The sequence below is a fragment of the Tenrec ecaudatus genome, chromosome 1, assembly GCF_050624435.1.
Source record: "Tenrec ecaudatus isolate mTenEca1 chromosome 1, mTenEca1.hap1, whole genome shotgun sequence".
NCBI lineage: Eukaryota > Metazoa > Chordata > Mammalia > Afrosoricida > Tenrecidae > Tenrec > Tenrec ecaudatus.
This window is the reverse complement of record NC_134530.1, coordinates 148,929,449-148,955,159: the sequence shown is the minus strand read 5'-3', so window position 1 is coordinate 148,955,159 and position 25,711 is coordinate 148,929,449. Positions and strand designations below refer to the sequence as shown.

The window sequence follows — 25,711 nt, the reverse complement described above, 5'->3', positions numbered from 1 at the left end:
CAAATCAGTCAGCGTGCATGCAGTATATCACCGATGAAACATACAACTTTCCTCTAGTTCTTTAATGCTTCACCCCAAGCCCCATACCACGCTATCATGAACCCAATTCTGCCTTGCAAGTCAGGCTAGACCAGAGCATGTACACTGGTACAGATAAGAGTTTTCAACACAGGGAATCCAGGACAGAAAAACCCCTCAGGACCAATAATGAAACTAGAGATACCAGGAGGGTCAGGGGGAGGTGGGGGGAGAAATGGGGAACTGATCACAATGATTTACATATAACCCCTCTCCCATAAAAATGATATATATAAATTATCAATGATTCATGAGGGAAGGAGGAATTGTGGGGGAGGGGGAAATGAACTGATACCAAGGGCTCAGTAGAAAGAAAGTGTTCTGAAAATGATGATGGCAACATGTGTACAAATGTGCTTTGCACAATGGATGAATCGATGGATTGTGATAAGAGGTGTATGAGCCCCCAATAAAAATGATTACCAAAAAAAAAAGACAAGAACAATGTTTGACTCATCCTCATGAAGAGGTAACTGAAGATATGAGTGCTATAGCAAAGTGTGGCAAAGAAACTAGATGGTGCCTGGTTATAAAAAATAATGGAGTCTGTGGTCTTAAAGGCTTATCTTCAAACAAGCAGCCATCTAAGTGAGGCATCAACTAAGTCCACTGAGAAGAAACACACCAAACCTGTGTAATCCAGGGATTGTAAATGATAAAATCCAAATTCAAAGGATGAAATAGTATCAGAACTTAAATTGTGAGCATCCAGTTTAAAGAAGGCTATGGATGAGAGTGGAAACCCAAATCCATCTGCAGGGTCCTCACATGGATTAAGTCTCCGGTAAATCAACTCTGACCATAGAGCAAAGATGTGAACAGCTTTGCTATCATGAGGAGTGCAGTGGAAAGGGGATCACTGCAGATGCAAACAGTTAAAAATGAATACTTTCTTACATGATCTCTTCTTTGGGCCCATTTTAGATTTACTCTAGTTTTTAATATTTTCTGCTATCTTTCCTATTTTGGTTTTTCTCAGTTTTACTTTGGTATTGTTTGTGTTTTTGGTATTTTTCCCTGTATATCAACTCCACCCTTAGGTAAATCTATAAAGAACAATAGGTAAATCTATACAGATTGGAATTCCATGAATGGTTTCTTGTTGGTAAGGCAGGGGAGTTTGAAGAAAACGGGGCGCTGATAACAAAGAGTACAAGAACGAAGAAAGTGTTCTAGAATTGGTTGTGGTGAAGATCGTACAACTTCTTTTAATATGATTGAACTGTTCAATTGTATAATATATGAATTATATGCAAATAAAATATTTTTAAAAGACGAATAACCAATGCCACAAAATAAAATGTGCATAAATTGCTGAAAGGAAAACCAATTTGATCTACAAGCTTTCACCCATATCACAATAAAATGGTTAAAAAATAAAAGTAAAGACGAACACACAGTGGGACCAGCTCCAATCCACATTGACCCCCTCCACAGAAGATTGCATTTCAGAGGCCAGGAAGATAGGTGGGTCTGCGCAGACCACACGGAAGCAAACTAAGAGGGAAAAAGAGAAAGAGAGAGTGGACCGCATCCTGGTCCACCAAACCCCAAGGATGAAACTCCTCCTTGGAGCAGCCAAGGCCGAGAGAAGACTGTAGGGCTGGCCCCGCCACAAGACTCGAAGCCCCTCACTAACCCACAGTACTGCAGGGAACAGCACTGGAGACTGTGCAGGAAGTGTGCCCAGTCTGATTCCACCACACTGGGGTGAAACACGAAGGGAGCAGAAAGGGAACAAAGCAATGGGGGTCCCTGAGGAATCCCCAAAATAAACTTCAGACTCAGAGGGCAGGGCGTGGCACCTTAGACTCAATTAGAAAACATACCTAAGAGTCAGCAGACAGACCTGGAACTATTTATTGTTTTTTTTGTTTTTTAAAATCATTTTGTTGGGGGCTCGTACAAGTCTTATCACAATCCATACATCCATCCATTGTATGTCAAGCACATTTGTACATTTGCTGCCATCATCATTCTCAAAACATTTGCTTTCTACTTGAGCCCTTGGCATCAGCCCCTCATTTTTTCCCTTCATCCCAGCTCCCCTCTCCCTCATGTACCCTCGATAATTTATATATTATTATTTTGTCATATCTTACACTGTCTGCTCTGGAACTATTTATAGGTCCTTTTTTCTTCTTCTTTTTCATGTCTATCTATATAAAATCAATAGCAAGGAGGATGTAGAATGCCTGGTGGGGTTTGATCAAGTGCAATGTAGTCAAGTGTTGCGCGCCAGGTCTCGCCAGCAAGAAAAGACGCGCCACAACAGGATTTTTTTACAGGTGTTTTATTTTTCATTATGCGGTAAAGACCTTGAAACCCCAGACTACTGCTGCTTATATATGCTCTATGGGGACGTGCTGTGCCTTGATTGGTGCATTTGCCAAAACCTCATGCATAGATTGGTGAGTTCGCCAGAACCTTCGTTTGCATACTCCAGGGTGGAGTTATGACTACGTCATCTCAGCATCGCGCATGCGCCAAGTGGTTGTTTACCACTTAGTTGGACCACCGCCCTGACTGCCCGGCGCCATCTAGTAATGGCAGCGAGAGTTGCGGCTACCCACATCACGAGAGCTACGGCTTCCCACATCTCCTCCTTTCTTTTTTATTTTAAGCCTAATCCATCGATCAATTCCAGAGCCTCCAGCAGCTCCAAAAGATCAAGATGGATATAAAGTCCATCGATCCATCCCGGAGCCTCCAGCAGCCCCAGGAGATCAAGATGGATCTAAAAACCCAAATCTGGTCACCCTGATGTGTGCAATGAGCAAAGCTCCACATGGTGCAAGGGCTAACCAAGATCCAATTTTTGTCACTCTTCCCAGTGCAATGGGACAATTCCCTTGGGGTGCAAGAGCTGACAACTTATGGGGGTTAATTTTCTTTTAACAAAGAAAGCCAAAGATCATGGGAACCACCGCGCTCAATCGCTAAGAGCGCCTGCGTGATGATGACTTTGTCACGTTTCTGCTGGGCTTTAAGCTTGCAGAGAAACCATGGCAACAACACTCCTCCACAGCACATTATTGCAGCAAATGTAAACACCCCCACCCACTCTTTAAAGTAGGAAAAGGCAGTAGAAAGCCAAGAAGTAAAATCTCCAACAGTTATGGGTTTTATTTTTGTGCCATTAAGAGTCGTAATCTGCATCCGGAGTTGTTCTTGAAGTTCTTTCAGCTCAGCTGTCCATTGTCCTGTAAGATACTGGGATATATTCTTGCTGCTAAAAGAAGACTCATTCAAGAATTTTAAAGGTGTTATGCACAAATTAGGTGTTGAAGAAACACAACTTAATTGCACCATGCTCGTAAGAGTATCCACTTGTTGTTGTAATAAATTAACTTTCTGGTTCACTAATAGTAAACCAGACATTAATTGAGCATTCAATTTATGGACTGTAGATAAAGCTTTTGATGTAGATTGCGTAATATTGTTAATGACATTTGCTGTCATTACTTGATTGGACATAGCCAATCCTGCTGTAACCGCTGCTGCAGCTGAGATAGTAATAGCTGTAATAATTGTTGCGGTAATGCCAAAATCTCTTTTATATCTATAAAGTGTAGCAATAGGAAAAGTATTGGGATCTGCTTCAACCGGTACAGGTATCATAGTGGGAATCTTTACTATCAAGGCAAATGGCTCAGAGCCATTCCAACATTCAGCAAGCCAACACTGACTGCTAAAACTATTACATGAAGCTTCCCAAAATGTATCATTTGCATGACTAATGTTGAATGTTAACAGAAAGAAAAATGGGGGCTGGACACAAACAGGTGATGGCTGAAATTGCACTCTTGATATATTAACCATAGTATTTACTTTCAGCCTCTTTGTAGTGGTATTGTATACACCGGTGACATTGTATAAAGTATCATTAATTCCAAACATTTTTGCAAAAGGAGTCACTATTGTAGATGCTTTACGTTGATTATATAATATCCATTCATACCACGGCCAAGTATTATCAGGACCAGTGATATTAATACTGCTATTCCATTTTGCTTTACCTAAAGCTGGAGTCATATCAAAACCTGGTATAATAGGTTTGTTCCGATAGTTTGGAGACTGACATTGAGTAAAAGAAGGCGGAAAACCTTTTTCAGGTAAACAACTAGGTAATATGACACGTCTGGTCACATTAGGTGGCACTACTGATTTATAGATGGGCCCAGAGGGCCTAGATCCCTCACGAATTATCATGAGTGTTGTTATATTTACACCTTTTCCTTTCTCAGAGGTGCCACTTCCACCTGTAGCACCTTGTGCAACTTTTATAAGGGTGGATATAATATTATTAAATGTAGAGTCTCCAGAAGGATCCACCCAATTGACTAAAGACCCATTTCTTACATGTATACAAGGTGCACTAGTATTAATGATAGTAAAACACAAAATATATGCTAATGTAAAATTGCTTGCATTATATACTTTAGGAGGCTCCCCTCTAGGTGTAATACATGGTATTCCCAAATCACATTGCGTTGATAAGAATAAGGGTAATATTGACGCATTCGAGTGTATGGGAATAGGTACAGGCCAAGTTTTAGCTATAGCCCATAAAAAAACTCCTTTAACTATTGGGGTCCATATTACCATCAGTATCAGCAACATTATTAGGTTGATCATCGTCTTCTTCATTCTTCCTGCTCCCACGATCTTCATCGTCCTTAATTAGTTTCACCAGTTTCTTTGGCACCCAGATGGGGTTTTCTTCTTTCTGTGGAAAAACACAAATTGCTCCCCTGGACCTGATTAATATGGGGTCCGGGCCATACCATTTATTATCCAATACATTTTTTCATCGGGCCATTTCCTTTGGTGGCTTTGGCCATTGTCCATGTCTGTCTGCAGCTGATTGGACTTTCTCATCCAGATTTTAAAAATTTAGAGTAAAAAGAGTTAAAGATAAGGCCATTCTAGGGGTGGTGACCGTCACGGCCTCTATTTCCCCTTTTTGTTTTAATAGATATTGTTTTAAAGTACGATGACACCGTTTCACAATTCTTTTGCCTTTGGGGATTATATGGCAAGCCCGTGAGGTGTTTTACTTGCATTTGCAAGCAAAACTGTTGAAACTTGGTGGAAGTATATGTAGGCCCATTATCTGTTTTTAATATGGTGGGCTTGCCCCATGTACTCTAAGCTTTTAAGCAATGTTGAATTACTTGGCTGGATTTTTCCCCAGTTAGGGGTGTTGCATGTACAATGCCAGAACTGGTGTCCACTGACAGATTCACGTACTGCAACTTTCCAAAAGCAGATATGTGGGTAACGTCCATTTGCCAGATGTCGAGAGGACGGACGCCTCGAGGATTTACTTCAACTGAAGGTTTAGAAATAAATTCTGCACACTTGGCGCACTGCAACACAATAGTACGAGCCTCTGCGCGAGTAATTGAAAACTTAATGCGTAGAGTGGCAGCAGGCACATGATACAGCTCATGAAAATCTTTAGCAAGTTCAAAATTGGATTTAGTTAACACAGGAAAAGTTTTTGTAGCTTGATTAGCCAAATCATTACTTTTTACCATGGGTCCCAGGAGCAAGCTATGAGCACGTATATGCTGAATATAAAATGGGTGTTTTGTTGCAAAATACATTTTCTAATTTGAGACAATATGTCTGCTACCTTGCTAGATTGCTTAATGTAGCCAGCAATTTCCAGCTTAGATACTGCGTTGACTACGTAATGGGAGTCAGATATGATGTTAATTGGTTCCGTGAATTTTTTAAAAACTTCTAAGACCACCAAACATTCTACTAATTGAGGTGCATTAGCTAAAAATTGTAATGTAGTCACTTGATTGTTTATTATATAACATCCTTTACCTGTTTTAGAGCCATCTGTATAAATGTCTAAAGCTTTCTTAATGGGATGGTTAACAGTGACACGGGGAAAAATTACTGGATGTGCAGTCACAAACTGCAACAAAGAATGTTTAGGATAATGGTTGTCTATTAGTGCATTAAAACTGCACTTAAAAATTGCCCACTCATCTGTAGTGGCACACAGTGTAGAAACTTGTACACTGCTCAAAAACTAATTGCTCAATGAGAGGCATGGCTGTGTCTTTATCTCCAAAAATTTTTCCTGCTGCCTCCAACATTCGTGCCACAAAATCTGAAAAAGTTTCAGTAGGTCCCTGTACAATTTTTGTTAAGTTGCCTCTAACCTCTCCTTTATTAGGTAAAGTTCTCCATGCCTTGCTTGCAGCAGAATTTATTTGCTGATATACTTGCAATGGATATGCTGTCTAATTATTAACCCATCTTCCTTGGCCTGTAAGCATTTCAAAATCCCATGCTGGCTGTCCTGCTGCAGCATTTTCTCTAGCCTGAGCTGTTAATAAATCCTGCCATAAAGATTTCCATTCCAGGTACTGTCCTGTAGTCAATACTGCTTTTGTTACAAATGTCCAATCGGCAGGAGTCATAGCTTGACTCGTAAGCCTTTCAATTAAAGATTGAGTATAATTTGCACTTACTCTATAAGCTCTCACAGCTTCAGCTAAGTCCTTTACTTGCTTGTGTTCTACGGGTGTATGATAACGAGCGTTATTCTGATCCTCAAATACTGGATACATTTGTTGAATTTCTCTACGGATATTGGGTGGGCAAAAGGAATAGCCACACCCTTTTTGCTTTTCTTCCTTATAAGGAGGTGGTGCTGATGGGCTTACAGCTGACTTCCGCTGAGCACTATACCGCCCTCTTTCGGCCGCTTTTAGTGCATCATGCCGACTTTCCTCATAGCGAGCAGCTATCTCCTCTAACTGCTCCTCCTCCTCCTCTGATATTTCCAAGAGTTCTAGTTCTCGCCACGGATTTAAAGGCTCCGAATGGCGGGCACAGTCTAGTTCTTGCCACGGATATAAAGGCTCCGAATGGCGGGTACGGTTCTTCTTCTGTTGATCAACTTCCTCCCCTAATTTTACCTGCGCAGTTTCTTCTGTTTGGGCATGCCTTTCCCGAGTCTCCTTGGACTCGCCCCGAGCCTCTTTGGACTCGCCCCGAGCCTCTTTGGACTCGCCCTGAGCCTCTTTGGACTCGCCCCGAGCCTCTTTGGACTCGCCCCGAGCCTCTTTGGACTCGCCCCGAGCCTCTTTGGACTCGCCCCGTTCTGTTTCTGACATGCTTTCCTGAACGTCCTCCAAAGCCTGCTGTCCCTGCTGTAGTGACTGTCTACACTCTTTATCCTCAATACATGCTTTTATTAACTTCCAGATGGGTCTAGTTCCCGGTTTCAATTTCCCTTCTTTTGCAGCTCGGTCTACATCCCAGCCCAGTTTGTTCCAACTTGCCAAGGTCAGAGAACCTGTAGATAAAAACCACGGTGCTATCTCATCCACATTTGTTACAAACTTACGCAGCGTCGGCTCTGAAATTTTTAATCTTCTCTTCCTTAATAAAGCATCAAGCGCTGTAACCATGGTGTTTATTGCTACGTTCCCCATATTCCCTACTTATGTAGACAAGAATTTAACACACAGGTTCACACGGTTTTATTTGCAAGATAAGAAGCAGCAGGCTGTCCGCCGTTGAAACCAAAAGTGAAAGTATTAGAATGCATACAACAGTTTGCAGCTCTAGCAATCGTTCAGGCTCATGTCTCTCAGAACTTACCTCTATAATTCTGTGTGGTTCTGAATCCTCCCTGGTGGGGGTCTCCGCTCGTGCCTTAGATGATCGTAAATTCCCGGGTTTCGGCACCATTTGTCGCGTGCCAGGTCTCGCCAGCAAGAAAAGACGCGCCACAACAGGATTCTTCCACAGGTGTTTTATTTTTCATTATGCGGTAAAGACCTTGAAACCCCAGACTACTGCTGCTTATATATGCTCTATGGGGACGTGCTGTGCCTTGATTGGTGCATTTGCCAAAACCTCATGCATAGATTGGTGAGTTCGCCAGAACCTTCGTTTGCATACTCCAGGGTGGAGTTATGACTATGTCATCTCAGCATTGCGCATGCGCTAAGTGGTTGTTTACCACTTAGTTGGACCACCGCCCTGACTGCCCGGCGCCATCTAGTAATGGCAGCGAGAGTTGCGGCTACCCACATCACGAGAGCTGTGGCTTCCCACATCTCGTGAGAGCTACGGCTTCCCACAGTCAAGAGTAATTACTGAGAGCCAAATGGAGATTGAACATGATAGTGGGTCAGGAGGAAAGTAAAAGGAAATAGAGGAAAGAACTATGAGGCAAAAGACATTCATAGAGGTATAAATATAGGCATACACATATGTAAATCTATTAATATAAAATGATAGGGATATAGGTTTATGTACATATATTTATATGTTATGTATCAAGGCAGCAGACAGACATTTGGCTTCACTCAAGTACTCCCTCAATGCAAGAACACTTGTTCTAATAACCTGGCATTCTGTGATGCTCACCTTCCTAATATAATTGTTGCAGTCAAAATGGGTGCATAAGCAAATGTGGTGAAGAAAGCTGATGGTGCCAGGCTATCAAAAGATATAGCATCTAGGATTTTAAAGGCTTGAAGATAAACAAGCAGTAATCTAGCAGGGAAGCAATAAAGCACACATGGAAGAAGCACACCAGCCTGTGTGATCACGAGGTGTCAATGGGATCAGGTATGAGGCTTCAGAAGACCCACAACAAACAATCATATTGATGTGAACAAGGGAGGTTGGAGTGGAGACCCAAACTTCATCTGTAGATGATCAGACATCCCCTTATAGAAGGATCACTAGGAAGGGATGAATCAGCCAGTGTGCAGTGTAGCATCGACGAAACACCCATTCCTCTAGTTCTTTAATGCTTCCTCCCTACCACTATCATAACCCCAGTTCTATTTTACAAATCCGGCTAGACCAGAGTATGTATACTGGTACAGATAAAAACTCTTGACACACAGAATCCAGGACAGACAATCCCTCAGGAACAATAATGGGAGTAGTGATACCATGGGGGTAGAGGGAAAGTGGGAGAAGGGGCAAAAAGGGGAACTGATTGCAATGATCGATGTATAAACCCCCCTCCTGAGGGGGATGAATAACATAAATGTGGGTGAAGGGAAACAGTGGATGGTGTAAGTTATGAAAATAAAAACAATTTTGATCGGAGCACACAGGAGCAGATGAAGGGGGAGTAGGAGAGAGTGGAGCACACCCTGGCCCACCAGGCCTTGAGGATGATGACTCCAATTAGAAAAGCCAGTCCACAGAGAGGTCCACATGGCCAGTCCCACTATGAGACATGACGTCCTTCACGGACCCATGGCTCTGCGGGGGACAGGACCAGAGACACGGTGTGGGAATTGCACCCAACCTGATCCCACCACACCAAGGCAAAGCACTGGGGAAGTGCAACAGAACAGCAAGGGAATAGAGTGGCAAGGTCCCCAGGGAATGCTGAAGGTGGACTTTGGTGCCAGGGTGTGGTGCCCCAACAGACTGGACTGGAAAACACTCCTAAAGGCCAACAAACAATCCTTGAACTAACTACAAGCTTTTCTTTCTTGTTGTGTTTTGTTTGTTCTTTGCCAGTGGTTTGTTGCTGTTTTGTTGTATATTGTTGCTTGGTTTTTATCTGTCTTGTTTTTGTGCATGTTATTTTCTCCGCAGGTCTGTCTAAATAAGATAGACTGGATGAACAATCTGGAGGAAAAACAAGACCAACAGTCCCTGGGGGAGGGGGATGGGATAGGGGAAGGTGGGGGGAAAGGAAGTGGTGTTAACAAACCCAGGGACAAGGGAACAACAAGTAATCTAAATTGGTGGTGAAATTGGTGGTGAGGTGGGTGTGGGAGGCCTAGTAGGGCATGATCAAGGGTAATGAAACGAAGAGGTATTGTTGACACCCAGGTGGGGATGGAGCATGATAGTGGAACAGGAGGAAAGTCAAAGGAAATAGAGGAAAGAACTGGGAGGCAAAGGGTATTTATAGAGGTCTAGATAAAGACATGTACATATGCAAATATATTTATATATGAAGATGGGAAATAGATCTATGTGCATATATTTATAGGTTTAGTATCAAGGTATCAGTAGGACATTGGGCTTCCACTCAAGTACTCCCTCCATGCAAGAATACTTTCTTCTATTAAATTGGCATTCTGTGATGCTCACCCTCCCGACACAACCTCTGAAGCCAAAACGGGTGAATAAGCAAAAGTGGTGAAGAAAGCTGATGGTGTCTGGCTATCAAAAGGCATAGCATCTGGGGCCTTAAGGGCTTGAAGATAAACAAATGGCCATCTAGCTTAGAAGCAACAAAGCCCACATGGAAGAACACACCAGCCTATGTGATCACGAAGTTCAGAAGGGATCAGTTATCAATCATCAAAGAACAAAAAAATCATATCATTGGGTGCACACCTCCATGACACGATCACTGAGGACAAATGGGTGCATAAGCAAATGTGGCAAAGGAAGCTGATGGTGCCCGGCTATCAAAAGGTATAGCATCTGGGGTCTTAAAGGCTTGAAGGTAAACAAGTGGTCATCTAGCACAGAAGCAACAAAGCCCACATGGAAGAACACACCAGCCTGTGCAATCATGAGGTGTCGAAAGGATCAGGTATAAGGCATCATCAGAACAAAAATATCTTACCATAGTGAATGAAGGGGGAAGTGCAGAGTGGAGACCCAAAGTCCATTTGTTGGCCACTGGAGATCTCCTTGTAGAGGGGTCTCTAGGGGAGGAGATGGGTCAGTCAAGGTGCGGTATAGCACCAATGAAAAATACAACTCTCATCCAGTTCCTAACTGCTTCCTCCCCCCCCTCCCTACTCCCCCCTCTATCATGATTTGAATTCAATTCTGGCTAGACCAGAGAATGTACACTGGTACAGATAGGAACTGGAAACGCAGGGAATCCAAGGCGAATGATACCTTCAGGACCAGGGGTGTGAGTGGCGATACTGGGAGGGTAGAGGGAGAGTGGGTTGGAAAGAAGGAACCAATTACAAGGATCTACATGTGACCTCCTCCATGGGGGATGGACAATAGAAAAGGGGGTGAAGGAAGACATCGGACAGGCCAAGATATGACAACATATTAATTTATAAATTATCAAGTGTTCATGAGGGAGTGGGGAGCGGGGAGGGAGGGAAAAAAAGAGGACCTGATGCCAAGGGCTTAAGTGGAGAGCAAATGCTTTGAAAATGATGAGGGCAATGAATGTACAGATGTGCTTTACACAATTGATGTATGTATGGATTGTGATAAGAGTTGTATGAGTCCCTAATAAAGTGTTTAAAAAAACAAAAAGAAAAGAATAACAATTTATAATTTATCAAGTAGTCACAAGGGTGGAAGGGTGGAAGGGTGGGGGAGGGAGGGAACAAAGAGGAGCTGATAACAAGAGCTCAAGTAGAAAGAAAATGTTTTGAAAATGATGACATCATATGTACAAATGTGCCTGATACAATTGATGTATGGATTGTTATAAGAGCTGTAAGAACCCCCAATAAAATGATTTATGAAAAAAAAGATGAACACAGGTTTTTTTTAGAAGTCAGGAAAGGAAGAAAACATCAACATAGATATCAGAAAAGACTCTGAAGCTTGCTCTTAAACGTAGAAGAGCTAAGTAAAATGGAAGAAATTATGCAGTCAAAGAAAATTTCAACAGAACATTTCAAAGGGCAGCTCCAGAAGACAAAGTAAAATATACTGAAATGTGCAAAGACCTAGAGTGAGAAAACCAGAGAGAGAGAGGCCCTGGTTAAGGCATCTTAAACTGAAAGAACTCCAAGAAAAAATCCAAGCCTTGAGTGTCAATGTCAAGAGAGAAAATAAAATTTTATAATGAAATGTGCAAGTCAAATTTTGTTGCCGATCAGCCGACACTGGTTGCAGCAGTCCACGGACAGCAGCAGCAAGAGATTCAGGAGAGCAGGTGGAACAAAGGATATCATTGCTCTGTCAGCTGGGTCTTGAGTTGAAGCAGGGATACCAGAAAGATGTGTACTTGTGCTTACATGACTATGCAAAAGCACTCTACTGTGTGGATCACAACAAACTATGGAAAGCCTTGAGAAAGATGGGAATTCCAAAACACTTGATTGTGCTCATGTGAACCTGTGCATGGATCAAGAGGCGGCTGTGCAAACAGAACAAGGGAATAAATACTGCACGGTTTAACATCAGGAAGGTGTGCATCAGGGTTACATTTTCTCACCATACTTATTCAATCTCTATGCTGAGCAAATAATCTGAGAGGCTGGATTATATGAAGAAGAGCGCAGCATCAGGATTGGAGGAAGGTTTATTAACTTGCGATATGCAGATGACACAACCTTGCTTTCTGAAAGTGAGGACTTGGAGCTTTTGTTGATGAAGATCAAGGATTTTAGCCTCTCCCTCTCAAAATATGTGTAAGGAGCCCCCGTGGTGCTGTCAGGTCAGCTTTGAACATCAACCATAAACTCAATGGTCCCAAAGCACCAGCCTCAGAAGCCCTATTTGAGGCCACTAGGCATCAGATTCTACTTGATGGCAGTGTGTTTGGCTGGTTAGAACATGCGCTCTAAATCCCAATTCCTACACCTGTGTGTACTCCCCCACCCCCCCAAAACCAGTTATTCTTTCAAAGCCATGTATGAAGTACTCTTTTTTTACAAAACAATCTTCAAAGTACTCTCCATCACACTTAATACATTTGTCAAATCAGCAATTCCATTCTTGGAAACATTTTTCAAACTCATCTGTTTGGATGGCTGACAGCACCTCCTTTGTTTTCTTCTTCACCTTTTCTACATCATCAAATCACTGTCCTTTCATGTTCCTATTCATTTGTAGAAACAAATAGAACTTTCATGGAGTGAAGTCATGTGAGTAAGGTGTGTGGGCCAAAAGAGGCTTGCTGTTTTTTGCCAAAAACTGACACACTGAGATGGCTTCATGAGCAGGCGCAGTGTGGAGGTAGCAAAACGAGTCCCCTGTCTGCCTCAAATCAGGCCTTTTTTGTTGTACACGGTTACCCTATCTTTCCAGAACCTCGAAATAGCTAGAACTGGTGGAATGGACTCCAAATGCACTCTTCCCCTCAGATCAAAAACCCAAATGAGCAACTTCGTGATTTTTTATTTCCCTTAACAAGCTTTTTTTTGGGTGGGTCGATGATGGCACCATCCACTGGCTTGACTGATTGATGCTTGGTTGGGGGCTCGTAAGAATAGCATCATATGTCATCACCAATAATAACTTTGGGAAAAAAAAGTCTGAGTCAGTTTGGAGCTGTTCCACTTGACGCTCTTTTTGCTGGTCAGTCGGAACCTGAGGCACAAATTTCTCATTCCCAAATCTCCCATTAAAAATCACTGAACCCAGCTCCAAGACAGTCCCGATAACTCCCCCATCTCTTCAAGCACAAAATGCATGAATTTGGTAGACATTTTCGTCCATTCAGTAAGTTGAGGGACGTCCAGAATGAGGTTTGTCATCAATCAACATTTCACCTTTTTGAAATGAGAAAACCACTCATACGCTTGAGTTTTTCCCCTAGCACCGTCCATGGAAGCTATGTTCAACACCACAGCAGTTTCTGTAGCATTTTTCACAAGCAGGAAACAACAGTTCATAGCTGCACGCTGTTCTCTTAAATCGGCCATCACAAAAAACGAGGTTTGAGTGAAACCGCTTTTACCAAAAAAAAAAAAAAAATGCACTGTGACCAGAGAGAACCTTCCCAGGTGACACTGGGTGCACTGACTCAGAGTAAGTGACACTGGGTGCACTGCTCGCCTTGTGGGAAAAATGTGAACTATGCAAGCTCCGCCCAACAGAGCTTTCTTCTGTTTGTTTGTTTTGTTATTGTTTTGGTGGGGGTACCCCTTTGTAATGTCATTTGGGAATTAAATTTCTTTGTTTTGTTTATGATTCACTGTTAGTGTTGGGTGTGCTTTAAATCCATCTTTTGAAAAATAGGCATGTAGATTAAGCAAGTGAACACAGAGGGGGGAAGATAGATAACATGCCATCTGACAATCACAAAAGAGCCAAGAAACAGAACATAAATGGAAAAGAGAGAAGGTTCTTCCCGTAGAGCCAATAAAGACAGAAAGCCCCCCCCCCAACCAAAGCTGGACCCCCTGAACTGTAAGAAAACCAACTGCTGTGCATTAAAGCCACCCGCCTGTGGCGTGTCTGTTGAGCCAGCAGCACCACAGTGACCAAGCCGAGGCTGACAAAGGACCGAGTGTTTCAGGAGCGGCACATTGAGCCCGTATCTAACCATTGACGCTGGGAGGTAGAGCGAGGCAGGCGTGATGAGACTGTAAAGCTAAGCCTGGGTCAATGGACACAGGCCTCTTCACATGCTGAGAAGGGGGTTCTGAGAAATAATGTCTTTCCCATTGAGCAGTTCATCTGGCCTCATAGTATGGCCTCTTTCAGATTCATGTTTATGGTCACCTAATTCCTAATCTCCACAATATTGATGTTCCCCCTTTAAACCGGCACATCCCACTCCGGGTGGAGCAGGTGCAGTGTGACCAACACTCCTCTATTGCTCTCACCACACACCAGAGCTAAGTGGGGTCGGTGTGAATGGTGCCTCCTGACTCAAGGACTCCCCTTCAGATGCCCATTCGGAGTTTTACCTCCTACTGGAGCTCAAGCAGATGGTTCGGAAACACAGTCTTTCGCTGCATGGACTTGTGTCCACTGAGGGTTTATGCCAACAGTCTGAAGTGTCTCCTTGTGAATTCTTATACTGCAAACCTGCCAACTTTTGCTGCAGGGCTTGTTCCCCTCCTCAACTTTTTATCTTCCCCAAAGATACAAATGGGTCAACAGGGTCATCCCCCAAAAGCCTTCGTGCTGCTCTTGACCTCCAGCATCTGGAGAGGGAAGTGTGAAAGATTAGGTAGCACGCTTCGAGTTGTTCAAAAAGAAAATTGAAGTTTTCTTGTTTTCTCTTCTGGGTTGGTTGCTCTCTTGAGTGGTCTGGTCAGGAAATGGCCCTGTAGCTAAGTGGGTTTTTGAGGTTTAGTTATTTCACGATTGTTCTATACCTTTTGGTTTTATAACGGAACGGACGCCTCAGAATGGCTGCTTGTTTATTTAGAAAAGAAAATGGCAGTTGTGCCGAGACTGTTTTCAGATCCTTAGATTTGGGGTAAAAGAACTCTGGATGGCATCTAATCCCTTTTTTTACCTTTAATATCTCATCTCTCTCTCTCCACCTCCTCCGTCCCCAAGAAGAGACATTAAAGTTGAGATTCCTGTAATGTGTGGGTGTGAGGAACAGGAACAGTAATGGCAGTCGTGATAACATGAGGGGAGGGGGAGAGTGGGGGGAGAAGGGGGAGAAATGGAGAAACAACCACCATCATCAAAGTGTAACTGCCACCACCCCAGGGACAAACAACAGAAACGTGGGTGAAGGGAGACAGCGGATGATGTAAAATAGGAAAATAATAATAATTTATAATTTATTAAGGGTGGGAGGATGAGGGAGGTAGGGGAAAAAGAGGAGTTGGTATCAAGGGCTCAAGTAGAAATAAAATGTTTTGAAAATGATGATGGCAACATATGTGCAACAACTGAAGTATGGATTGTTATAAGAGCTGTAAGAACCCCCAATAAAACTATAAATCAATTAATTAAAAGTGGCATAATAAAAGAAAAGAATTTTAAAGCCATCTTCAATCCCAGTGAATGCACACAAGTGATTCTTTGGGGAACATCTTTTAGTTTCTGCTTAACGATGTGTACACTTTTACATGATTATAGTTAGTTGTGAACTTCAATTTTGGTAACTTCTTAAAAATGCAAACCTTTCTTCTATTTAATATATTTTAAAATAACCAACTCAAACTTTGGGTTCTGTACTGCAACAAGCAACTCTCCCTTCAGTATAACTCACTGCCATTGAATTGATCGCAACACACAGCCACTGCTATCTGGTCTCCAAGACTGTAAATCTTCATGGGAGCACATAGCTTCATCTTCCTCCTGAAGAGCAACTGGTGGATTTGAACTACTGACCTGCGGCTAACAGCCCAGTGCCTTCCTTTCTTTGACTCTAGATGGCATTAATTTGAAAACTACCATTCTGTTTTGAGAACTACAATTCTATTTTCCTAACAAATAGTTCAGATGGATTATGCCTTGTTTTCATTTACATGAAAGTGATCGTTGAAATTTTTTATTTGAATATTGCCTTGAAGTTGCCTATAACCAAGATATCTCAATGTCCTATTGTACATCTCCCCCCAAAAAGGAATTATGATTTGTTAAAAGGTTATTGTTGTTGTTAGGTGCTGTCGAGTTGGCTCCAACCCATAGAGACCCTGTATACAACAGACCAGAACACTGCTCAGCCCTGCACCATCCTCACCGCTCAGCCCTGCACCATCCTCACCGCTCAGCCCTGCACCATCGTCACCGCTCAGCCCTGCACCATCGTCACCGCTCAGCCCTGCACCATCCTCACCGCTCAGCCCTGCACCATCGTCACTGCTCAGCCCTGCACCATCGTCACCGCTCAGCCCTGCACCATCGTCACCGCATTTGAGCCCAGTGTGGCAGTCACCGTGTCAAGCTATGTCACTGAGAGACTTCGTTGTCCCTCTGCATTACGGAGCATGATGGCCTTCTCCAGGGACAGGCCTCTCCTGGAGACATGTCCAAAGTACTCGAGACCAAGTCCTGTCATCCGGAGTTTTCTAGTTTTACTTCTTCCAGGCAGATCTGTTTGTTCGTACTTTCAATAGCCTTTGCCAGCATCACAGTTCAAATGCATCAGTTCTTCTTTGATCTTCCTTACTCAATATCCAACTTTCACGTGAATATGAATCTATTGAAAATACTGTGGGTTGGGTCTGGCACACCTTAAACCTCAAAGTAACATCCTTGCTTTTCAACATTTTAAAGAGGTCTTGTGCAGATTTACTTAATGCAATGTGTCATTTGTTTTTGTTTTTCTTAACAGGGGCTTGAATAATATTGAAAAACAGAAAGGATTAGTAACATCTTAAATAAGGAAGTCCTAACAGCACATTTCCCAGTTTTCTTCAGCATTATTTACAACTCATGGTAGCAGCAGTCAAGAAATCAAAAGCCCCATTATTTCAAGCAAATCTGATGCAAAAGTCCTCTTTAAAATATTCCTCTCATTCTTTAATCCTTCCTCCACCCCACTATCATGACCTCAATTCTACCTCACAAATCAGATTAGACCAGAACGTGCACACTGGTACAGATAAGAGACCGCAAGATAGGGAATCCAGGAGAGATAAACCCCAGGACCAACAATGAGCTACCAGGAGGATAAGGGGAGAAAGGGGAAATCAATCACAAGGATCAACATATAACCCCCTCCCAGGGGGACGAATAACAGAATAGTGGGTGAAGGGTAACAGAGGATGATGTAAGATATGAAAATAATAATCTATAACTTATCAAGGGTTCATGAGGGAGGGAGGGGGGAAATGAGGAGCTGATATCAAGGGCTCAAGTAGAAAGAATATGCTTTGAAAATGATGATGGCAACATATGTACATATGTGCTTGACACATAGATGAATCTATTGATTGTGATAAGAGATGTAAGAGCCCCCAATAAAAGTATTTAATTAAAAAAATGTTAAAGAGCAAATATGTCCCTTAGAGAACTAAGGTGCACCTGACTGAAGTCATAGTATTCTCAATTTCCACATATGCATGAAAAAGCTGGACAATGAATAAGGAAGTTGGGAGAATTCATGCATTTGTAGGATGGTGTTAGTGAAGAATACTGAAATTACCAAGTGGATGAGTGTTGGACTGCAAACCACAAGGTCAGCAGTTTGAAACCACTCGCTGCTCTGCAGAAGAAAGATGAGGCCTTCTACTCCTGTATAGATTTACAAACCCAGAAACTCCATGGCAGTTCTACTGTCTTACAGGGTCGCTATGGGTCAGAATTGACTCAATGGCAGTGAGGGTAAAATGAATAAACAAATCGGTGTTAAAAGAAGTACAGTCAGAACGTTCCTTAAGTGTGAGGATGTCAAGACGCAATCTCATGTACTTTGAATGTCTTATCAGGAGGGACTCGGTTCTGGAAAAGGACTTCAGATTTAGTAAAGTAGAGTCAGCAACCAAGAGGAAATTCCCCCATGAGGTGGATTGATGCAGGGGCTGCAAAATGAGCTCAAACATAAACATTAGGAGCATGGTGCGGGACCAGCCAGAGTTTCACTGGGCTGTACACGGGTTCCTGAGTGGGAATAGGCTTGCCCACACCAAAGGACAACTTCTGCCCGCCCACATAGACGGGTTTGGGTGTTCTCGCACTGAGTAAGACCCTCGTGGACAGATTTGTACCCTTTGAGGAAAGCCTTGTGCAAACTGAGAGCGGGAACCGTCTTCTGGAACGCGCACAGTGCAGCTTCCTGAAACAAAGACGTGTTTTTCCAAACCATTGGCTGCAGAGTAGAAAGGTCTTCTCTAGAAACGGGGTTTCCATTCTGACAGTATGCTGCTGCCAGACGCTGGCTGTTTTTACTTTCTATTTCCTCATAGTTCACCAGCCTTAGAAATGGGGGCTCGTGTGCCATTTGCCTGGCCAGGTGCTCCTGCGGGGACCTACTCTGCTCCGGATTCCCGACTCCTACTCTGGACATCCAACTGAAGCTCCAAACGCTACTCTGGGATGGGAAGGTTCTGGAACCCACACTTCCCTTAATGGGGTCAGCACTTCCCCTGACCTGAGAGAGACATCAACTGTCAGAAGCAGCTGACTTTGCCTCATCCTAAGGGAAGTGTGAGGTCTCTAGGGGAGACTTACAGCTAAAGCCTTGCCATTCAAACGCCCTCTCTAATGGGCAGAAGTTTGCCACCGATCAGACTGGCGAGGAACCTTTGGGAAAAGGGCTCTCGCCAAAGTCGAGCAACTCCAAACAGTGCCTGGGGTTTATTTCGGGCCTAACTGAACGTCGCAGAGTTCATCGGCAAGTTGTGGAAACAAAAGGTATGAAGAGGGATCTTGTGCTTCCTGGCGTCATGGGGAGAGATAGGGCTCCTTCATGAGAACTGTAATTCTGCTTTTTTGTCTAGGAAGCAAGGGCAGAGGTGAATTTTACAGAACTATGGGTGGAGCAGCTTAGAGCTAAAGCAGACCACGCGTTCTGTTCTGGTTAGCCTCCTGCTCAAAACTTGCATGGCAACCAGGTTTCTTTGTTGAAAACGAGGGCGCTAGGGCCCGGCAGTGAGACGATGGCTTTGTTGTGTGACCACAGAGGCTGGTTACGCACTAATTTCCTCTGGTGCTTGTGATGAAGTCAGTAAACCACAGCCTTCAGCATGTTCTGCTCAGGCAGCGGCGGCGGTGGCTTCTCAGAGGTGTCTCAGCCATGACACACATTTGACATGCCCTGCCTCAAACGCCCCGGGGATTGTCTCTCTTGCGCTGCAGCATGGACCAGCGGGAGATTCTGCACAAGTTCCTTCATGAGGCCCAGAACAAGAAGATTAAGAAAGAGGAGTTTGCCAGTGAATTTCTGGTGAGTCGTGTGTGGCCCCCTCTCAGGGTAGTTACATAGACTCTTTCACGGATCTGGGGGTGGCTGCTTGTCCTACACCGGATTGCTCTGCATAGAAATGACCATGAGACCTGGGAGGAAGGGGGAGGCCACGGAGGCACCCTGAAAGTTCCACTCCTTTGAGTGCCTTTTATGTACATTGGGTATTTGCTCCAAAGGACCATCTATGACATGTTGTCTGCTGCATCCTGAAACCTGACCAGAGAGCTTGTAGGAGACCTACACCGTTCCAGTCATATAAATACTAATATCAATTGAACCCGCGGCGTGCCCTCAGGGATCTGAGTTGTGACTAATGCTTTAAATGACTACTTTTATTTTATAATGAGAGGAGAGTGGCCAAGACTAACATTTTAGGGCTCAATGAACATTTTTAGCCTCGCTTTGAGATTCCATTTGGATGACATCGTTGTTTTTTTTTTTTAACACCAAAATGACCTGCTGGCCCCCTTTGTGTTGTTTCGGGTGAAGAAACAAATATTAGCCCAGGTGTGTTTGCAATAGCCGAAGTCCCACGGCCATCCTCTGATTGGCCAGGTGAAAGGCTGGGGTGAAGAGTCAGAAGAGGCGAAGGGAATGCAGAGCAATGTTGGGTCGGCAGAGGTCTGGCGTCCACTGGAGTTGATCATCCAGAGGAAAATTGCCTCTCCTCTGAGGAACTGTGGTTGCTGTGCCGGATCAGCCGGATCGGCCTTACTGCTTCCCTAACCGGGACCATCAGGTCACATAGGGGGTCTGAGAGTCCCTATCACAGATATTGGCCTCCTTTCCGGATAGGGTTTGAGAGATGTACAGTCGTGACGTTCCACACCTTAGCACTTCAGCAGTGAAGAAAGTGGGCAAAAAACCCAAGGGGGCTGACAGATAAAACCTAGAATGAAATCATGATTCGGTTGCCAACAGTTTTACATGTTCCTTAATCTCCCCAAGCCCCTGTTTCCTATCTTATAAAATGGGGATGATAGGTGACACACTCCCTGCCCTCACAGGACCGTCGCCACGTTGCAGTGAAAGACCAAGAGTAATGAGACATGGCCACTGAGTCAGCGTTCTTGAGGAAGCCCCTGCTGTGTGCCGGGCACTGTGCCAGGCCTCCGGACACAGTGGTCAACACAATAAGCAAAGAGCCGTGTCTTCATGGAGATGGCTTTCTGGTCCACACGAGCCCTGTGAAGCTTGGCGCGGTTAGCTGTTGTAATCGAGTGATTAAATATGATGATAGGGAACAGTTATACTCAGATAACACCAGGGTTCCAGGGTTTCATGGGGTGCGGTGTGGGGGGGGAGGTGCTCTCAGTACCACTGACCACTGCCTGAACTCTTGTAGGTTCCCAGAGCACGAGGGAATCGGGGTGTCCGAGCCCATGTGTCTCTTTAGACACGTGCCTGCCCTTGGTCATTAACTCCTAAGCCAAATTCTCCCAAGGCATCGAGGGAAAGCAAAGCGGGACTTTGGGGTGGTGCTTTTTGAAAACGATGTAATTGATCTCTCTAATTTTTTAGCTTTTCTTATCTCGGGCCATTCTCATCTCTCACCCAAATTGTGGCAGTCACCTCCTAATTGGTTCCTCTGCCTCTAGCCTGGTCCCACCTTTCAACCCATTTTCCATTCAACACTCAAGCTATCTTTTAATAATGCAAATCTGGCCATTTTTTCCCTGCTGAAAACCTTCTACGCTTTGCCTGTTTTGTTTTTTTCCCCCGTCTTTTCTGCTAACAATCATGAAACAGAATACATTTAGAAAAGTAGATAAAGCCAGAGCAGTATATTTACGAATTATAAAGCAAACCCCAGTAAAGCTACCCCAAATCAAGAACTAGAGGATTGTCAGACCGTAGACACCTCTCTGTCCCTCTTCCATCAGGCCCCAAACCCCCACCCTGTCCTGCCCAAGGACGATCACTACCTTGACTTGAGAAGTAATCATTTCCTGGCTTTTCTAGCTCCTGACTTGAAGGACCTTGTTGTTGGGTGGTGATTAAGTGGAATCTCACTGTTCACTGTTCATTGACTCACGTCCTCCAGTGGAAAACCAGTCCTGCTCGTAACCCCACCTCAGGTTCATCTGACATACCAGAGGGTGTAGTTCTAGGGGAGTGTGGCGGAGGGTGGGGGGCGGGGGGGGGGGAGCTGGGTGGGGGCTAGGTTGCTGGCTTGAGCAAAGGAAATACTGCCATTAAATGAGTGAGTTTCACACCTCATCACGTTCTACACACACCCCTTAACTCCCCAATATGCAGCCATGCATCGCTTAACGTCCACAATATGGTCGGTGAAACAGGGCGCAGATTTGAACACCATGTAAATGCCGTACAGTGTTGCAGATCAGAGGAGACTGGCTTCTGTGATTTAGGGGAACCCCTAAATCCGCTCTTCAGCTCAGTTTGGGCATAAATTAGAACAGATAGGTACGGTTCATAGCCCATGCCAGTTGGTCAAAAGTTTGCTTTAGTATACAGTGTAAAATGTACCTATGTATGCATTTAAAAAAATCAAACGCTTCCAAAGACACTAAAACTTCAATGCCAGAATAATATTTTGATGAATGTTGCAAACTAGTGCCCCTTTGCTGTTGTAGTTTTTGTGTGTATTTAGAATTTTCAATAGAATATAAAGGCATTGTGGGAGCTGAACACGAACGTACGCGCTGGACGTTGCTCGACCGGAAGTCGTGCTGCGCAGGACTGTATTCTCTCGGTGTCTGATGCCTCTGTGAGCTGACCCTGCGGCACAGGGCTCGCCTTGGCGCACATTGCCAGGTGGCAATTCCGCTGTCGGAGAGAGGCCCCGCAACCTCTTGCATTCTTTGGCCTGTCACCTCTTAGACGTCAGTCCCATTGCCCCCTGGTCCCCTCGGTCTGGTATCTCTATTCAAACAGAGAACACGAATCACAATTAGACCTGGCAGCCCCGTGTGACCGCTGGAGCCAATACCGTGCTTAGGTTTTCTTCTTGTGCTGTGACTGAATTTCGTTGAACTGAGGCTGCCACTGCACGGTTTCCATGTGTTCATTCAAATATGGGGTGCAGCGTAATGTTCCCTGCTTCGCGGAGCATAGCCTCTCATTAGAGAGGCAACATTAAACAAAGAAATGCCCACTTATCTAATCACAATCATGATCATCTTGATAGGGTGTCAAGGAAGCATCACGTGCCCGATGAGGTAACCACAGCTGTTATCTGTCTGTGACTGACTGAGGAGGAAACTGAGGCCCTGAGAGTTAATTGGGCTAAACTTGTTCAGCTGTGAAACAGAAGCATTGCCATTTAAGCCAGATTTGCGTCATCTCGAGCCGTGAAGTAATCCTTACGCAGCAGTGACTTACTCCAGTCAAGAACAGGGAGTCTCTCAAAGCCTGAGGGCAAACCCCGCTTGGTATAGTTTTACACAGCCCCAAACAATGGTCTGTGACCATATTATTGAAAATGCTTTAAACGTACTTTTTTAAAAAGTCCTTATTGTAATTATTCTTAGGAAGCAATATTCTTGTAGGCTTAAAAAAATACCAACAGTCCAAAAAACAAATTTTACTCTGTGGATCTTCTCGTTTTAGTCCATTTATATAATATTTTTATATGACTGTAATTAAGGGTATGTATACAGTTTTATATTCAAATCTTTTCACTTAGCATTATACCAACATGATTCATCATGTTGCTTCAAACTATTTATGATCTCTGATGACGAATGAACTCTGGTAGCATAACAGTTAGGCGCTTGGCTGCTAACTAAAAGGTTGACAGTTCAATCCCACCTAGAGGCCGCATGGAAGCCCTGATGATATGCTCCCTAAGATATCATGGGAGGCGGTTCTACTCCGTCACATTGAGTCTCACTGGCCAGCAGGCACTGAAGAACAACAATGATGCCACATGGCATAAATGAAAAAATAATCATCAACAATAGCCAATACTTCTGTTGCTATACTGTGTGCTACATGCTGCTCTACGCACTTTTATATTTCAATTTATTTAGTATTGAGAAAGGTACTATTATTATATGAATTTTATAGTTCATGAAACAGAAGCCCAGAAAGGTTAATTGACTCGCTCAGGGTCACCCCCATAGCAGTATAAACTGAGTTTTGAATTCAGGTAGTCTTGTTGATTATATATAACATTAATGACATTGGAATTACCAGTAAATGTGGGTTAAATTTAAGTTCTGCCTATGATGTGACTTGAATAAAGTCATGGGAAGTGGGAACAAGTCTTCATTTTGCACAATTGCAGCGAAGAGACTGGAATCTGTATATACAATGCCTGACATAGTGCAGGCACCCAGTAACATAATCATTTCGATACTGGTGGACATTTAGGTTGGTTCTAGTTTTTCTTGGTAATTAGCAACACCACAGTGGATGTTTGTTTATGTGGTTTTTCAGATCTTTTGGGGTTTCGCATTGGAAGGCAAGACCCTGAATTTAGATAGATATATTTTCATAGAGATCCATATATTAAGGCTTACGCAGGACAAAGACAACATATGGAAAAATGTGAGTCATCTGAATGAGGGAGGCCATCATGGCGTCCGGGCGATTTACAGTCACGTGCCTACGTATACAGAAACTGGAAAACAAATGACATCCACCACAAACCATGAGTGGCACTAATGGAGCCATCAGTGTCCCACACAGCAGTACATAGCAGAAAAGGGTCGCTGATGGCTCCACACGCCACTGCAGATTGTCAGAGGATGCGACTACTGACCCTGGTACCCCATTTCCGTGAAAGACCGGCTCAGGCACTTGCCCTAGGGCGAGCCTTCCCCTCCAAGGGCGACCTTTCTACATTGTTGATGAAACCTCAGAAAGAACTCAATGGGGGCTGAATGTACCAGCAGACTCCAAATGGGTCTAGGGTTCCCACTGTAAACGGTAAAGGAGCCCTTGTGGGGTAGGAGGGGTGGATTATGACTTGGCCTGCTAACCGCCAGGTCAGCGGTTTGAAACCACCAACGGCTTGCCTGGAGAAAGATAAGACCCACAAGGACAGTTCTACCCTGACCTGTAGGGTCATCATGAATCAGAATTAGCTCAATGGCAGTGAATTTGGTTTTGGTTTATGGTGAACTGTAACCTTCCGAAAATCCAGCATTCAGAATTTAAGCTCTAATATAGTTTGTGCGCCCAGGCTAGATCCCCCACAATGCTCCGACTGAGTCAGAGTATGAGCATCTACATGGTTAAATATTACCTAATTTATTTTCAGAGGGTTCTTTTCATTTTTAGTATCGGAATTTGTAGTTTCTTTACCACCTTGCTCGTCTTAATGTAATAACTACAAAAAACAATAAGAGCTCAAATGTATTGACTAGTGTGTGCTAGACTAATCTGCTATGCACTTTATTATATATGAAGGGCCTTTAAAAAGTTTGTGGGAAAATGGAGTACAAAGATGCAGAATTCTCGCACGGACTTTTGAATTCTCGCACGGACTTTTGAATTCTCGCACGGACTTTTGAAGCCCCTTGCATGATTTCAGTTCACCTTTACAATAATCCCCGAAAAGGAAAATATTCAACTTCATTTTACTCACAAAATGGCAAAGGTGGGCCTTAAAAACCTGGCATGTTTGTTTCCAACTTATGTGTTTATGTGATCGCAGGTAAAATCCTAGATTTAAAAGATTAAAATAGTACTTTGGTATGTTCACTGATTCCTGAGCCAGAAAAATATCCATGATTATTTCCAATTTCCATAATCTTTAATCTTCAAAAAATAAATTGACAGTCTTCGTTAAAAAAAAGTGTAGGATTTCTGTTCATCTGCTTTCCACAAACACCATAGCTGACCGTTGGAGGCATGCTTTAGGCTCTTTGCGAAAGTGTCTCACAAGCACAGAACCTCGTGCCCTTCTGAAGAATTGCTTTCAAAGGCTAAAATTCGTTCCACATGATCCAGCCTCAAGTGCCTGTTGAGACCTTCATGCTTGCTGTGCTTACTCGGCCACAGGGCCTTGGCACACGCACTGATACTGTTGCCTGGACCTTCTTCACACTCCTCTCCCGGTGGTGGTGGTGGTGGTGGGGGTGGGGGTGGTGGTGGTGGTGGTGGTGGTGGTGGTGGTGGTGGTGGTGGTGGTGGTGGTGGTGGTGGTGGTGGAGGTGGTGGTGG

The 25,711-nt window shown here is 43.8% G+C and overlaps 1 protein-coding gene across 4 annotated transcripts in view; it reads left to right on the top strand.

Moving 5' to 3' along the window:
* The first annotated feature begins 19,468 nt into the window (after positions 1-19,468).
* Positions 19,469-25,711, top strand: part of PTPN22 (protein tyrosine phosphatase non-receptor type 22) — a 56,048-nt gene continuing 49,805 nt past the window's right edge. For all 4 annotated transcript variants that reach the window (XM_075540314.1, XM_075540316.1, XM_075540315.1 and 1 more), the window contains exon 1: positions 19,469-19,555. In XM_075540314.1, coding sequence (XP_075396429.1) covers positions 19,469-19,555 — 87 coding nt within the window. The remainder of the gene's footprint in view (positions 19,556-25,711) is intronic.